The sequence below is a fragment of the Physella acuta genome, unplaced genomic scaffold (genome assembly GCF_028476545.2).
Source record: "Physella acuta isolate Inbredline_101_S28 unplaced genomic scaffold, ASM2847654v3 ptg000164l, whole genome shotgun sequence".
Classification (NCBI taxonomy): domain Eukaryota; kingdom Metazoa; phylum Mollusca; class Gastropoda; family Physidae; genus Physella; species Physella acuta.
The window spans coordinates 1408370-1426070 of record NW_026731683.1 but is presented as its reverse complement, the minus strand read 5'-3'; the positions used below and the strand labels follow the sequence as shown (position 1 = coordinate 1426070).

The window sequence follows — 17701 nt, the reverse complement described above, 5'->3', positions numbered from 1 at the left end:
TTAACAGTGTCCGCCCCCCCCCGAAGAAAGTTTACCGCCCCCCCCCCCCGAAAATTTCAAGTGCCCCCCCCCCCCCCGGAGAAAAAAGTCTGGAAGAAACACTGGACCTTTCGTGGAGTAGGCCTAACTTCATTTAGACGACCAGGCCTAAAGAAATCTGCCCAGGGCCAATACTTGAGAAACACCGGAAAGTGACACCGGTATGACTATGTTTGACTTTAATGTACTGTGTATTAGTTTTGTTTATTTTATTATTTTGTTCATTATTATTGCAGCATAATTACTGAATGATTTTAAGTGGCAATGTTGGCACAGTTTAATTTTAAACGTTTTGCTTATTGAGAACTAGGTACGGAGAAACAGCTTCTTTAGCAACCACATACATGGCTTAGCCAATCAACGCTATCATATTTGAACTATTAGCCAATCAAAATTTAATCTTATTCTTTCGAACAATCCCGCAGTGCCATTCCTGCGTTCTGACGAGTCTATTCTACTCATGAAGTAAACGAGTCATTGCATGCACCAGTCTGTCGAAGAAGTCTCAATGCGTTAAAAGAGGACTGTGACTGTCTGTTGTATTCTCAAATTAAAAATGACAACAAGACTTTTGCTTACGGTATAAAGATATTTAGATAGACTTGAAATATAATAGCTCTAACCCTTGATCTGTTGTGTTAAATTCTCATCTGTGATCTAGAATCTAGACTACACAACTAAGAAATCTAGATCTAGAAATCTAGTCTAGAACAGGAAATCGGAGTTTCTAGATTTAGAGACCAAGTGAGCCTACTCTACCTTTAAATGGCTATAAAATTACTTATCAACTTGATCTAGATTCTAGATCAGATCTATTAGACTCAAGACATAGATTCTAGATGATTAGGTCTACCTGACACGACTCAACTAAAGTAGATTTATTTAATAATACTAAGTCATAAGTGACTACTCGAAAAAGATTTTTCGTCCCAGCGTCGCCATTTAGTCGGCAAAAGATAGTTCTGCGCAGGGATCGTAGGTTAGGGATAGGGTTCTGCTGTTTGTTTGTAAACACACGCATGCGCAGTACCATCGAAAACATCGCCGCTAAGGAAAGTCGTAGTTTCTATCCATTGCGTATGCGTATCTTTTTCCAGCTAGAATCTGCCTATTTAATAAGCCAAGCTGTGACTTAAAATAGATCTGTCATATGAGATGGGGTAGGCCTATCTTATTCTAAAGTTAAAGCATTTAAATTCAATTCTAAAGATTCTAGAGGAGTTTACACTTTTCGGACACACACCAAAAATTACCTAGGACCGAACACTTCGTCGGTTTTTGGCTCATAGAAACTTTAATTAGCATGTCTCACACGAAACCACGGCGCCTGCACGTAAACTGTTCATTTATGAACACTTCCGTGTCAAGTACTTCCGTTTCCTTTCTCAAGAATTATTTTTAGAAATTTTTTAACGTTGCATGGTACGCACATTTCTATTTTTACACCAGCCGGATGAAGTGACCTAGGGTTGGACTTAGGGGCAAAACTTGAACCAATCAATGCTTAGCTAAAAGGTTACACTATAAATAGCTTCTATATATGTATGGAACATCGTAAATGTCAAGGTTAATGGGTTTTTTCGTGCTTGAACAATAAAAAAGGGGTGTTCGCTAACTTATTTGGCCTTACATGGGAGCGGACAGCAACACAAAAATATTATTAAATAAGAATTTAGAGCATAAAAGGGGCTGGTTATTGAAGGGAAAGGGTCAAAATAAGGTCAAGAAGGCAGTGGAATGCGAAAGAGGAGGGGGAATCATGTGACCTGGCTGGCTTAGCAGCGTACTGCGCGAGCCGCAATGGCTGAATGGGATGAACTTTGGGAGTGTGGGAAAAAGGTTTTATACTATTAAAATTACCTCACAAACAATCAATAACACAATATAAATGCATATAATATGTGTTTTTATTCATTAAATTGACTTTAAATTATTCTAAATGAACAAAAAGTGCTATGTCCGATGACGGGTAAAGGTGTCCGAACACATGTAAAACTGTATTACATGTGTTCGAACACACGTTAAGACCCCCCAGTCACTATAACAAGAATAGCTTAAGTTCTATGCGTATGAATACAAAATGACACACACATTATTAAAGTAGAATGGTTGCGGATAGATATGATACTTTTTTTTGTTTTCTATGTTAAGCGGTTACTGAATGAGACCGCATGGAATTTTTACGTTGCGTTTTTTCGCTATGTGTGTCCGAAAAGTGTAAGCTCCTCTAGATAAAGATCTTGTAGGCCTAATAAAAATTCTAACCCATCCCGATCCCCTGTTGACCAGATCATATTTGCTTTTGGCATCTCTGCATTTCTTTTTCAGTTGAGTTTTGCTGGGATTCCTCCTTGTTAAATGTATATTTTTGCTGGTTTTTTAGCTTAATGAAATCCTGTACTGTATTTTTAACATTTTGTGAGTGTTTAGTAGTTTAGTTTGTTCATATCTGCTTCGTAGATAATTACGTCACATTCAGGGCTTTTACTTTTAGGCAAATTTTATAAGGCCAATTCTTGCAGGAAAAAGCGCATAGCGCTACATAGTACAATAAACTGGTTTTTCTTGCCTTCTTCTTCGTTCTTAATTTTTAGTGTTGGGAGGGATCGAGCCTTATCTGCCAGAGGGTTTGAACTGGAGAATTTTTTCAAATTTATCAACCATGAGCTTTTGCCAACACTACCATGCTTCCATCACAATTAAGGATTACGTGTCAATTGGTATGCGCCATTGAGGCCATTCACTCCGATTTCAGCCTGCTTTTCTTTTTGGATTTGCTTCCATAGCCTTTGTCCAACCAAGAACAAACTACAACGCAGCAGTTGTTTGATTTTGGAGTTGTCTCTCCTAGAAGAGTGGCTGTCCCCAGCTAACGAGCCTCATCTACCTGAGGGTTCGAAATCGAGACTTTTCGGTTTAGCAACCATGAGCTTTACCGTATCGACCACGCCGACCCCTTCTTGTCTTCTAAATGTTGGTTGTTTAAGCCTAGGTGTTGTCTAAACTATAGGCCTACTATGAAGAAATTATTTTAGATAGGCCTACCTAAATTAGACTCCCAAAAATAGTTGTGTTGGGTTGTTGTATAATAATCTTGACTAATTTTTATGTTTAGAAATTAGGGTTAGGCGTATGGTAGGGATAGGGTTTGCATAGTCATTAGCAAGCCATGTGTGTATTTTAGTTAGCCTAACATTCAGTAACCTTACACCCCTTTTAAAAGATTATCAGACACTGGTATAAAAATTGCCCCTATGAACCCTTAACCCCTGATGACCCACACCAAGAGAAGCTGCTGAGCCAGACAATACAGATATTTTTGTCAAGAGTAACAAGGGAAAATGGATCCTGTTGCACAGCTATAAAAGAATAATTTGAGCCCATTTGATAATTATTTCATTGTAATAAGGGAAAATGGATCCTGTTGCGCAGCTATAAAAGAATAATTTGAGCCCATTTGATAATTATTTCATTGTAAATTATTGCGCATCTATTACATTGTCTTTTTAAAACAAAGTCCTATTTACAGACTATAGGCCTACTGTATGTTAATAAACACCTTATGATTGAGCTACATTTATTCGTATCATCTATTTAGTTTTACATTAGGCTAATAAATAGACCTATATTAATTCTATTTTTAGATTTTGCTTAATTATTTGTCTTGCAATCGTTTAATAATTATCTTACATGCATACATTTGAATAATGGAAAAATCGCCCATAAAATTGAGTGGATAAAAATTTTCCTTTCTGAAGATCTTGTTCCCTAAAAATGCTACATAAATCAGTTTGTATTTTCTTGAATACAAACCAAAACCTTCATCTCTTTAAACCCCCAACTTTAGTTCACCATGACATTATGACTGGCTTTTTCCTTGGTTTGAATTTTGTTTATAGTGGATTAGAATTTTTAGTACAAAAACTTAATTTTTATATTTTTTTACTAAGTTTGTTCTATTTTTTATCTAAACAGAATGTGAATGGTAACACAAGACCTGTAGACGGTGACAATATGGAGCATTTCAAGAGGAAAGCTAAATCTACTGAGCAAGCTATTTCCAGGCTTACTCTTGGTGAAATAGGCAATAGAGTGTCAGCAATAACAATTGACACATCCAAAGGAGGAGCTATTAAAAAAGAAATTTTACAACCTGCTGATGGCATCCTAACTCGTGCCAGAAGTGCCAAACTTGCATTGCCCTCATCTATGGTAACAGTCAAACAAGATGGTGGCCACCAGCATGATACCAAAGTCTATTCAAAAGCCACAAAAGCTGAAACAGTAAGTGAATTATAGAAGATACAGAAGCTGCGGCACTAATTATGGACACGTTTTGAATGTTTGCTATATCATTAAAATATTTCTATTATTCTCCTTCAAGGATTTGGCTCCTGTAAAAGTTGAATGGATGCCTGATCACAATCACTTGCCAAATGTTCCTCGAGTGGCTGATGTTGACATTGGCCTCTTTGATGTCATGTCTCACAATTCAGCACCTATGGATGTTAGTGATGATGGTACAGATGCATTTTCTAAAGCAATGTTTAATGAGCAAATTGAAGACATTGATGCAGAGGATAGTGAGAATCCACAGCTTGTCAGCTTATATGTAAACAATATCTACACATACATGAGACAGTTGGAGGTAATAATTTTCCTGACATTTAAACACTTAGTTTTTTTTTTTAAATTTAAAATATACTATGAATGTGCAAGACAGTCAACTGCAGTTCCTTTTCATAAAGTAATGGTTTTTTGAGAACATGATATATGATGTCCAAGGGTCATCATAGCAGTAATGGTAAAACTACTGTTTTTACCTGGACTTGTCACATATTTGGCTACTGGCTGTTCTACTTTGTTGGATGCATTATTCTTTTATTCAGTTTTGTTCCCTGATTTTCAAGTTAAATTCTGGTAAATTATTGTCCATGCTTTTCTATGTCCATTTTATTTCTACAGAAAAAATACAGTATTAAACCAAATATGTTGGATGGTACAGATATTACTGGGAAAATGAGGGCGATTCTTGTAGATTGGCTATGTCAGGTGCACAACAGATTTCACTTACTTCAGGAGACACTTTATCTAACAGTGGCTATTATAGACAGATATTTACAGGTAATGTTAGACGTTGTTATTTATATCTCTTAATAAACTGCTAAATTTGCTTGAAACAATGATTAATTTGAAATATTTTTTAAATCTCAGGTCAAACCTTGTACAAGAAACAGGTTGCAGCTTGTAGGCGTAACAGCGATGCTAGTTGCTAGTAAATATGAAGAAATGTATGCACCTGAAGTTGCTGACTTTGTATATATTACTGATAATGCTTATTCTAAACAAGATGTCAGAGATATGGAACAGGATATCCTCAGAACTTTGGATTTTAGTTTTGGGCGCCCACTTTGTCTTCATTTTCTTCGGAGAAATTCTAAAGCTGGTCAGGTATGAAACAATCTTATATTGTTGCTATACATTACGTGTGTTTAAAACTAAATGTAGTGCAATTATTATGCAGTCCCGCCTTAAAATGGATCAATTAACAGTATTTCTTATGCAAGAAAATTTAAGGAACCTTGCTTAAAGTTGAGTTATAGGTTTAGCATAAAGAATAAGTATTTACTTGTTTTAATAGCAATGCTAGTTGTAATTCTGAAATATTGGCCTTTTTTGTTTGTGATTAAGTTATACACATCTATGTTACTTAATGACAAATATAATGCTGATGGACCCACACACTCACCCTCCTCTGCCCCATCTACTTTATTCCCTTGATCATTATCTTCCTTCAAGAGTACAAATTTTACACAGTTGCAGTGATATAATTATCCACTGAGCCTGGGTTTTTTTTTTTTTTTTTTTTTAAATGTGACAAGTTAAATCGAATTGAATATGCTTACTAGTAATACTAGTATTGCTATTTATGAATTACTACTTACTACCTTATCTACCCAGTTTTTAAAACTTTCAGGTTGATGCATCAAAGCATACCCTTGCAAAGTATTTGTTGGAATTGGCCATGATAGAGTATGACATGGTACACATTAGACCTTCCCACTTGGCAGCAGCTGCTTTGTACTTGGCAATGGTTGTGCTCGATGGTTCTAAATGGGTAATTCAGTAATCTTTGTTCTTAGTTGTAATGTTGGACGCCATTTTCTCTCACATAATTTAATATTAAGTGTCAACTTGTTATGCGCCATACAGGCAGATGATTCAGATTTTAGCCAGCTTTTCATTTTGGATTTGCTTCCATAGCCTTTTTCCATCCAATAACAAACTCTAAGGCAGCATCTGTTTGATTTTTAGAGTTCTCTCTTAAATGAGTTGCTGCTCACAGCTATCGAGCCTCATCGGCCCAAAGGTTGTACCTCGGGACTTCAGTGTAGCACCCTTTTTTTACAGACTCCGACCATGCTGACCTTATTCATTAATCAATAAAACACTTCACTAAATGCAATGTTTGAATGTTACTGTAGCTCTTTGTTTTTACTTCTTTATTGAATATGTTGTATTAATTTTTACTGTGAGGTTGCGACTGATAATATCTAATTTTAAAAAACCGAATCAAAAGATAAAATACACTGCCTTAGTTTGAACAATTTTTACAAAGATAAGCACTTTTTTTTCTGAAAAGCTTTTTAACTGTAAACACTTCTAAAATAGTCACAGCTGTAATGTGTTAAGCCCACTTACAGCACTTCAGAGACTTAGTATGAAAACAAAACAAGTAAACTTAGTCCTAATTTATACATAAGGTTATGAAAATAGTGGGTAAAGTTTTTTAAAATGTAAATTTTATTTTCAGACGCATACACTGCATTACTACAGTTCCTATTCTGAAAATGATCTTCATCCACTTGCTAAGAAATTAGCACAGCTAGTAGTGAAAGCAGAGACAAACAAATTAACAGTAAGCTAACTTTCTGTTCCAACATTTGTAGTTAAAGTGGTAGAGTTGTTAATTATTGCATTCTCATTGTATTTTTTTTATTTCAACAGGCTGTTAAAACCAAGTACTCAAGTTCCAAATTTATGAAAATTGCTGTCATCCCCCAACTGAAGTCAAAGACAATACTCGAACTTGCTTCATCCGATGCTTCATAGCCACCTTTAAATGTTGTTGGTAGGGTTGTATAAATTCATGACAAGTGCACATTGCAACAGATTTTAAATTTATATAAAATGTGTACATATGGTCACTCAAATTATTATAAGAAAAATATACTCCATTAAATTTTAAATACAATTATTTTATACATTTTAGTTAAATTTGCCATTTTTATATTTCCTTTAAAGTTGGCGGATAATTTTAAGTCAAATGTACTATAAATATTATAAAATGTAAAGGTCATAGACTTGGATTTAAGAAAATAGATTCTTCTACATGCATTATATTGGTGAATTATTTAAGACTTAGATTTACTTTATAGGCTAATTATAGAAATGTTACATTTTTTTTAAGTTAACTATACTTTTATAGGTTATGTACCCAGTATATATTAAGTGAAGTTTATTTCACTTAGATGAATGAAAGTTTTGAATCTGCTGTAAATATGTAAAATTGAAGAAACATGTTATTGTAAACTACAAGAAATGTTGCATTTGGTACCTAATTTATTGAGTTTTTATTGCAGATTTAAAATTGTGATAGGCTTGTTGTTGTAGGTTGTTTCCCTTCAGGCTTCAATTGTAAAAATGTGAGCATGCTGTAGATAGACCCTTGAGGCTTGTCTTGGAACCAGTTCTTTCTCCACAAAGTTAGGGTTCCTTTAAAGTTCACTGTCCTCAAAGTGTGAGACTTATGATCAAGTTTGTCAGCAATGATGGATGCATGGTTATTTTAAAGCTTTTATTCAGTAAATGCAATAAAGTTTTGTCTTTTGAATACTTTTTGCTTGTTGCTCTTCTATAAGACCATTTTGTACAAGTCCAAAAAAAATTCATAAAAGTTTTAATAGCATACTTTTATGTAATAAATAATGCACTAAAAAGTAGAAAATTATACAATGCCATTTAAATAGCTATAAAGAAAAGTGTGGGTCTCTTACTAAATAGTAAATGTATCCGATCTTTTCTTGATAGCTATTTGAATAGTAGTGTGTTATTTTCTACTTTTTAGTGCAGTATTACAGAAAAGCTTGTTATTGAAAGTTTTTATTTTTATGATTTTTTCTCCAGTACTTTAAATTTTTTATTTACAATAGAGTTGACTAAAAACTAATGCGCACTTAATGAACATTACAAAGCACTTGTAATAGTGCGGAATAGTTGGTAGACAGCATACTAATTTGGACAAAAATTTAATTGTGCATCCAATTAAGTCAACTTTAATGTCAGGTTGGATTGTCTTCAGCCAACTTAGAAATGAATGTTTCAGTTAGAAGTGCACGAAGTTTCAATCTATAGAGAGGAAGCAAGTTAAATAAAAGCTTGTAAAAGGGATGAATGGATATATCAAGGTTACCCAGAGCAAAAACAGGACAGATTTATGCATGGGGTGGCTACCACTTTCATTGTGATGCTTGTCTAGACATGTTCAACCGGTAATGAAAAGGACAAAAAAAATTTTCTTCTCGTTCTAATAAGATTCGTTACATTTTATCTTTTCAGAGTTGTTCAACAATTTATAAAATCTCAATCCTATAACTTTTTAAGATTTCCACCATATATCCCCTGCCTACATGAAATTTTAGGAGCACCTTCATACCAGATTATTTTTAAATAACTCACTGGTTTACTAATACATTCTGCTTGTCAACATTAGTACCCATCAAAACTGGGTAGACTACTGAGATGCCCAACACAGAAGTCACTGTCCCTAAGCACATGTAGCCTATTAAAAACCACTTGCTTTAACTTTAATGCAAATTATTTTTTAGTAAAAATGAATTTATAAAAACATACAGCTTTGCAGTGACTACTTATGTAATTAGATAAGGACTGATAATGACAATTTTTTTTTCATAATAACTTTAAATAGGGTCTAATAACTTTTTGTACTAAATTTTCAATAAAAATGGAAAATCATACAAAATAGACATTTTAGGAAAAATTTTATTTATGAAAACATGAAAGTGTCATCCATCAGTTGTTAGTGTAATACACTTGCCCAAGATAAACTACTGGGAGGTTCAGGTATGACCCATGATGCAGGTATGGCACTTGAAGCTGGAGTATTTTCTGGCACAAGAAAAGCATCCCATTCTCTCCTGTATAATTAAATTAAAAATAAAATAATAATTTTGTTTTTAACTTGCATGGGCAGCTTGTATTAAATAGGAATGTGCTGAGGTGGAACTACTGGCTTGACACTTAAAATGTTTTAAGCAGTCTAAAGCTTAAATCCACCGAATTCCAAAATAGAAAAAAACAAATGCCACCCTTTATTTTATACTATTTGTAAGTCATTTTTACATTTTGTGAAAAAAAAATTATGTTTTTTTTTCAGTCAAGATAATGCAATTAAAAAAAATTAAATGCATACTGATCACTTTCTAAATTTTTATCATTGTAAATTATAAAGAATAATACAGTTTTCTGACAAAAGGACATCTAATATAATGTAATGAATATAATGAACAAGTAAATCACCTAATTTGAATGAAGGCCTGTAGACTGCTTTCTGCTTGTTTATAATATTGTGTAAAAGGCAACAGTGGATCAGAAGGTACTATATCCCCTAGGAAAAAAATATACATTTTAATGCAATCTTCATAACGTAATTCAAAATATGTAGCTGACTATTGGAAATAAAGGCAATAATACACAGACATACTTTTGGGCAATGTTAGATATTTTTCTAAAAATCATGTAATTTATATATTTTGACAGCTATTCCTACTATAACTACTAATAAAATTATCTCACGAGAGATCTAGCTTTGAGCAAAATTAACTAATTTATTATGGGTATTAAAATCAGCAACTCTATCAAAAGTGCTTTCCTTACTTTCAGGGCCAAAAAGAAATGTTTCAAGATAATCATCATCTTCTTTCTGTTTCTGTTTTTCTTTTTCAGCTCTTTGTAAACTTTCTTTTTTAAATGTTTCTTCTTGTTCTGAACGAATCACTAACTGTGAAATAAAATAGATTTTGATAAGAAATTCAATTGAAAAAAATAAATGACTATATTTAAATTCATAAGCGTATAGTTTGAACAACTTTACAATTTAAAAATTACGATTTTAAGTGCCAGTTAATCAAAAATTTTACACCACCTTTAACTTAGCTTCTTCTTCTTTATAGCATTCTAGTTGAGACTGGACAAGTCTAGTCATGTCAGCTATTTTTTGTTCAAATATTTGTCTAGATTCACCCAACTCAGTATCTCCTGAAAAATAAAGTTTAATTTATCATAATTGATATCTTATAGTCAATGTAAATTAATACATCTTCAGAATTATGTAATAAATATGTTATCATCAGTTAAGTTGTACCTCGCTTCTGTGCAGCATCTCTTCTGATAAGCCTCAATTTCTGAAGAGCTAGCATTGTTTCTATTAATCTAGTAGCATCCTGTATTTCTCTTGTTACTTTACTCAATGTACGATCAGCAGCTGCCTTCCTTGCCTTTTTCTAAGGAGTAATAATAATGATGATTAACACATATTTTGATGAATAAGTATTTTGAAGAATATCTCACATATTCTGGATATTTAATTCTTCACTTCATTTAGTAAATATATCAATTATAATTATATACAAGTTATATTATATATAAATTGATGTCTTTTGTTTATAAATTAAGTAATCTATCTATATAAATAACAAAAATAATTACATTTAATGTACAGGTTTTAGTAGACAGAGAATTTTATAATTACCAAATTTTCTTCTCTGATCTTTGCTCTTATCTTTTCTTGCCAAGCATCAATTTGTTTACTTCTATTTTCCCATTCTTGTAGTTTCAATTGATTGTTATCATAAATTATTTTTTGAGCTCGTTTTAATCTTTGCTGAAATAGAAAGATTATTGCCAAAAAAGTTAAAGCATTTGATACACTGTTCTTAGCATGTTACATTTTTAGATTGTAAAAATTAACTTCAGTCATAAACAACTCACTGAAGTATTAGGGAGTTCACTGCCACCAAAATAAAAAAAATATCCTGCCTATACATCAATCAATAACAGTATTTACAACTGAACAAAGTTTCTTCAAAGTCAAAGTGATGTACAGGACTAGGATCTAGCAGAGATACATTGACACGACAAGTAACAAAGTCTGGTCAAAATCTCACATAAAAAAGTAAATAAACTTTTACCATAAAATCTTTATACTTTAAATTTAATGAGTTCTGATTTTGAGTTCTATTTATTCTACTGTATAGTACATTTAACTAAATAAGTACAATCATAATCTTAAGTAGAAAGTATATTTTAAGGATACAAAAAAGTTGTTTAAAGTCAAGATGCAGATGTCTGACTCCATTTACACAAACTTAATCATGCCAGAAACAGGCATAGATGCTAACACCACATTTACTGAAAAAAAAATTGTTAAATCTTAAGATATAAATAATTATTCTAGTAAGCACCAATGGGATGTAGCAAAATGTGCAAACTGCAATACATAACTTAGACGAACAACACAATTTTTCTGTTACTTCCTTGCCTTAAAAAAAGGTAAAAATATATTTAGAAAGTAAAATTGTAATGGAAAATACCCTTTTTTTCCTAATTTGTATCAATTTATGCTTCAGAACTTGAACAGATGAATCTTGCAACACAGCTCCCAAATTAGCATACTCTTTCTGGAATATTAAAGTTGCAAATGAGAAAACAAAAATTAATGATCTCTTCCTGTCTTCCTTAAATTAATTAAACTTTTATTGCTAGATGTTACAAAAGGTAATTATTTTCTTTTTCATAGGTTATAGAGACTACAAAACTGATGACAAAAGGTTAACAAGAATTTAAAGCGGTTTACCTTCATGATTTCAAAGTCACATGTCATTTTCTGCCAAATATCATTGTCAGCTGATAAAACTGAATCTGCCATCTCTTGAACTTGTGTTGACATGCTCGTTAAATGTAAAGCTAATTCTCTAAACTGGTTTATGTATGACCACAGCTGGATAAACAAAAATACAAAAAGTAGAGGGAGATAATTCCTCAACAAATAACTTAAATTTACATTGAATAATTACTATTTTGAAAATTGAAATGTAAATTCCAAAGTTAGAACATCATACTATTAGTAAATTGTTACTAAATGGTGAAGTTGTTTTAATTAATTACATATTGTCAATGTTTAACTTTAAAAATAAAAATAAACATACTTTTGTTTGTTTCAATTTATTTTCATCTGGTTTTGTATGGCACTTAAATTTTCCATTTTTTTTCAGCCATTTTTCTAGAATTTGCATTCCACTCTCTTTAGGGCCAATATCTTTTTCAGATGAAGTTGTTTGGTTGTTGATAGAAGGATTTTTTTGCATAAACAGGTTATAATTTGAAGCTGTCTGCTCAGGATGTTGATAATTTCCAAACGGTGGAGGTGGTGGTATTCCATAATTTACGCTGTTTTTATCCATCATATTATTTTGATGTCTAACAACATTCATTTGTGAAGGATCTTGAAGTTGATTATGGTTAAAGAAATTTGTGGCTGTGGCATTAAACCCAGACACAGGTGGTGGTTGAGTAAATGACAGAGGAGGACCTTGTGGAACCATCCCTTGATGGGGAGGTCTAATATGAGCACCTAAATGGTTTCTTACAGGGTTGTCATAACGTGGCTGAAAAAAAGGTGGTTGATGATTATATACAGGTTGAAAAGGCGGCTCTGTTGGAGGTCTATATTGCCCACCATGAAAAGGGTGCTGCATTCTGCTGCCTTCAACAGCTGGAGCTCTGGTTACATAATTTGAATTTCCCCTGAAAGAAGCTCCATTAGGTTGATTCCAAGTCATATTTGGGTAGGCCATTTTTAAAATGCTGAAATCATATGAAGAAAATAGTATAAATTATCATTTGCATTAGGCCTATTTAAAAATAAAGTTCTACAATCAGTAATCTACCCATATTTTAAATTCTTCACTACAATCTACAATAAACTTAACTTAAAAAATAAAATCTGGCCAAACATTAATAATTAATAACATTAAATTTAATAAATTAGCCTAACAAAAACATTCCTAAAAATTTTCAATGAATTGAATGAGTGGGACTATTAAAGTTAATGATAAAATAATATACAAATTAGATTAGATAGTAATAGATAGATCATAGTAGATAGTGATAGTCATCATACTCATAGTGATAGAAGTGGATAACCAGTTGACATGTAAGAACGAGAGAGAAGTCCGGGTTTCAAAGGGTTGATTCTAAATAATCTAAATATCATCCTAATAAATATTATAAATAATAAATAAGCATTAGAGTTCCAATAAAATAGTGTGTGATCGTTTGGCAGGAGCAAAATCCCTACATGGTCAATGGTTCACCATCCATGAGTCACATTGACTTTAGACTTTAACTATCAGCGGTCAATGTGAGTTCATGTGTAAGTTATTTTACAATATTCTAAATTTTGGATTTTTCTCAAGTTTTGACAAAATTAATTTAAAATAATTTAACTAACTAGTCTAGATTCTAGAACTAAACCAAAAATTCATAAAGAAATAGATCTAGAGATCTGTTAATATTGTTATTAATTATTAATAATAATAGATAATAATAATAATACTTAGTTAGCAGTTAGGCTATACTTAATAAAAAAATAGGCCTCTCTATACTACTATTACTAATATTACCTATAACTCTCTATCGATACAAGATCTAGATCTATAGATTCTATACAAAAAAATAAAAATAAGCTCAACTGGAGGTGAATGTGAAGCAGGGAATAAAAATTAGGTAATCTATCGTTTTGGGTACGTAAAATCGCCCGCGGCTAGTAATGTACGAAAAAGTTACCTCATTGTCAAGGCTTTAATTATACTTTAATAGAAGTATATTTTGATATATTTGTGTCAAATATTATAGATAAATGAATAATAAACCTAAATCAACAGCTAAATATATCAATATAGGAAAGAAATTAACTTTTAACAGCAGTGTTTGCGAGCAGGATTTCCTATATAAACAGCAACCATTTGTAAAATAGAGTTGCCTTCCCCTGAATCTCGTTAACAAAGAAAGAACTTAAACAAGATGGCTGCTAAATGAGCAAGGTTGCATCTGTTGGAAACATCGCTAGTCTTCATTTATTATTGAAAAGTTTTAATTCAATTGTTTGAAAACAGGTAAATAAATGAAACAAGGAAACATTTTTGTATTTTTCAAAACACAAATCCTCCTCAAAATGTGAAATAATTATTAAAATTTAAGGAGTCACCTGTTTTTCACATTACTAGATAGGTACTAGGATTACATCTCGTTTTAACCCGCGCGGCGAGTTTTTCGTCCCCGTTACCCAGACGCCGAGAATTTGCGGCTACGCGAGTGCTATAGTTTCGTAATTTTTATCGCTCGGTGTTATCGCCCGATCAATTTTCGTGCGATTGCCGATTTTTCATAAAAAAATGGACATTTTGCGTTTTCATTGTTTTTTTTAATTTTGTGCATGGACTATTCAAGATGGAGTGTTTCAGTGAAAATAAGGTAAGTTTAATTTACTCCCTACTGTTTATTTTTATAATAAACAGGAATTTTATTGCTTTACATGAATTCTACACCACTTTTCTCTATTGTTTCAAAAAATCAAGTTGTTTGGACATAGCGCACAAAAGTTATATGCTGCACAGATTTGCTACCTCTATAAAAAAAATTCGTTTGTTTACAATATGAAAGCGAAAGTGGCAAGGGAGGTAATAGAAAAAAAATGTGGCGAGCGATGTTTTGACGCCGGCGATAGTGGCGAACGATGTTTTTCCGCCGGCGATAGTGGCGACCGATGTTTTGCCGCCGGCGATAGTGGCGAACGATGTTTTGCCGCCGGTGATAGTGGCGAACGATGTTTTGCCGCCGGCGATAGTGGCGAACGATGTTTTTCCGCCGGCGATAGTGGCGAACGATGTTTTGCCGCCGGCGATAGTGGCGAACGATGTTTTGCCGCCGGCGATAGTGGCGAACGATGTTTTGCCGCCGGCGATAGTGGCGAACGATGTTTTGCCGCCGGTGATAGTGGCGAACGATGTTTTGCCGCCGGCGATAGTGGCGAACGATGTTTTGCCGCCGGTGATAGTGGCGAACGATGTTTTGCCGCCGGCGATAGTGGCGAACGATGTTTTTCCGCCGGCGATAGTGGCGAACGATGTTTTGCCGCCGGCGATAGTGGCGAACGATGTTTTTCCGCCGGCGATAGTGGCGAACGATGTTTTGCCGCCGGCGATAGTGGCGAACGATGTTTTGCCGCCGGCTATAGTGGCGAACGATGTTTTGCCGCCGGCGATAGTGGCGAACGATGTTTTGCCGCCGGCGATAGTGGCGAACGATGTTTTGCCGCCGGCGATAGTGGCGAACGATGTTTTGCCGCCGGCGATAGTGGCAAACGCTGTTTTGATATTGAAGATAGTGGAGTAGAGGGGGGGGAGGTTTGGTGCGGTAATAGCAATAAATGTTCAATATTTAATTTTAGTGTCTAGAAAATCATTTTATTTATTTTGATGTGAAAGCAAATAATGTACTGTTTACTTTTCCAGATAGAACCTACACTTCTAAAACCAGCACATCTCTACGATATGATGAGCAGTTATGTGGCCTAATGAGGGAACACTATGTAAAGAGGAATTAAAACTATTACAATAAATGTGTTCACCTTTTATTTAGACAAATTAAGTAATATTTTTTAAAATAACTTAAATAAATTTTGAAGCAGTACATTGAAAGTTTAGTAATATGAACTAGTTCTAGATTCTATATCATGTTAAAACCAAGCAATGTTGAACTTCTTCTGAAATGTAAAATACTAATGAACAGACAGAAACACATCTTTTTAATTAAAGTATATATATATAAGTAGACTAACAAGTTAATTACATTTATACAAATAAAAGACCTTACATTTCTAATAGATCTAATTTGCCATCATTTTTATTTTCATATATTAGTTCAGTTTTTCAATTATGTCAGGCGCGTCGATGACTCAGCGTTTTACCTTTTTACCATCTTTTATTTGTCAACTATTTAGATAGAACCATCAAACACACTTATTTCAGAGCTTCACTCTGGTTAGTTTTTAGCTTTAGATTCAAATAGTTTGGACCAAAGCTGATATTGTATGAACAAATTTCGTATTTAAAAATAGGGGGTGTACCCTGTTCCACCCCTTATTTTTTGTCAAACAGATAGATTTAAACACATATTTTGATTGTTTCTGTTTAAGAATAGAGTCATCTAGAGCCAGGCAAATTTTGAGACTTAAGTGCTTAATAACTCAAATTTGCCATCATGTTGCATTTCACATCAACAAGACTTCGGTTTTGCGAAATTGCATAATCTATCAGCTTTGTAGCAGTTAAAACAAAAAACTTTTCAGTTATGAATATTATTTTGATTGTAATAACTGACACATCCATAGCTCAACATCCTCAGCAAGTTTGAGCTTAATTTTTGGAATAGTTAAAATTTTAACTGAGATTGTATGAATGCACTGTATATGAAAAATTAGGGGGGGTACCCTGTTCTACTTCTGTTTTTGTTTAACTCTGCCCATAAATTTCTAATTTTATTGTTTATTATGCTTCCATATATAATAAATAAAGACATTGCAAAGTTATAACAAATTTGACCATATGGTTTACAAGCTAGGACAATTTTAGTAAACGCTTAAAAAAACTCTATCACAGAAATTGGAAAAAATCCTATGTTAAAAAAATCACATTTTTTAATACGAAAAAAAATCATAACTATTTAACCGTTTGAGCTACATCAAAAAGGAAAACTGTTCTGTTATTGTAATTTTCTGCTCCTTTTAACTGTAGTAGTTGTTTCCCTAAAAAAGCAATATTAAAAATTTATCCTAGTACCTATTACTAGATCTAGTCGCGGATTTTTACGTACCCAAAACGATAGATTACCAAAAATTAAAATACGCTAAAAGTAAAATAAATGGAGTTTTACCAAAGACGAAAGTAGAATCTAGAAATAAGTAACTAAAATCTCGATCAGATGTCTATTAATTAGTACTATTACTATTACTATTTATTACTATTATTATTATTAGTATTACTATTACATTACTTTATGTCTCGTCTACATACTACATTTCTAGCTTATGGTAGCGCTATTGAACGGATGATACCAAATAAAATAACATGAATCAAGAAAATCTAGATTCTAAGCATGAAAAATAATATAATGGGAAACAAAGGCAAATATTTTTGTTACAAATTTAAAAGTCCAACAATAATTTATGAAACTGGGGTGCAAGAACTTTATACATTTAGCAAAAACTAATAGTATTATAAAAACTAATAGTATTAGTACCATAGTGATTGTTTCAATTTGTTGGTATTCTAAAAAAAGTAATAATTTTTATAATAAAACAAGAACCACAAATGATTTATGTAGCTAGGGAGTCATCCATAAATGACGTCACACTCGTAGGTGGGAGGGGGGGGGGGGTCCGTAATTTTGTGACGATGTGTGATGAGGTAAGGGGTTCAGATGTTGCGACGTCACATTTGCATTATAAAAACGCAATGTTAGA

General features: G+C 33.0%; 2 protein-coding genes across 2 annotated transcripts; one reads left to right on the top strand and one right to left on the bottom strand.

Annotated features, from left to right (window-relative positions):
• The first annotated feature begins 468 nt into the window (after window positions 1-468).
• LOC131935979 (G2/mitotic-specific cyclin-B) lies at window positions 469-7933 on the top strand. The gene is made up of 8 exons (XM_059292758.1): window positions 469-619; window positions 4015-4323; window positions 4424-4687; window positions 5005-5163; window positions 5254-5490; window positions 6017-6157; window positions 6854-6958; window positions 7048-7933. Exons 1-8 carry the CDS (start codon window positions 596-598, stop codon window positions 7150-7152), a joined length of 1344 nt encoding a protein of 447 aa, XP_059148741.1. The 5' UTR covers window positions 469-595; the 3' UTR covers window positions 7153-7933.
• Window positions 7934-9084: 1151 nt separating this feature from the next.
• On the bottom strand, window positions 9085-17250 carry LOC131935990 (programmed cell death protein 7). Its single transcript, XM_059292772.1, has 10 exons — window positions 17233-17250; window positions 12327-12984; window positions 11975-12118; window positions 11712-11798; window positions 10871-11002; window positions 10484-10622; window positions 10265-10377; window positions 9997-10120; window positions 9640-9727; window positions 9085-9257 (listed from the first exon to the last, which is right to left on the bottom strand). The coding sequence occupies exons 2-10, from the start codon at window positions 12972-12974 to the stop codon at window positions 9140-9142; spliced, it is 1593 nt and encodes a 530-aa protein (XP_059148755.1). The 5' UTR covers window positions 12975-12984; window positions 17233-17250; the 3' UTR covers window positions 9085-9139.
• Window positions 17251-17701: the final 451 nt, after the last annotated feature.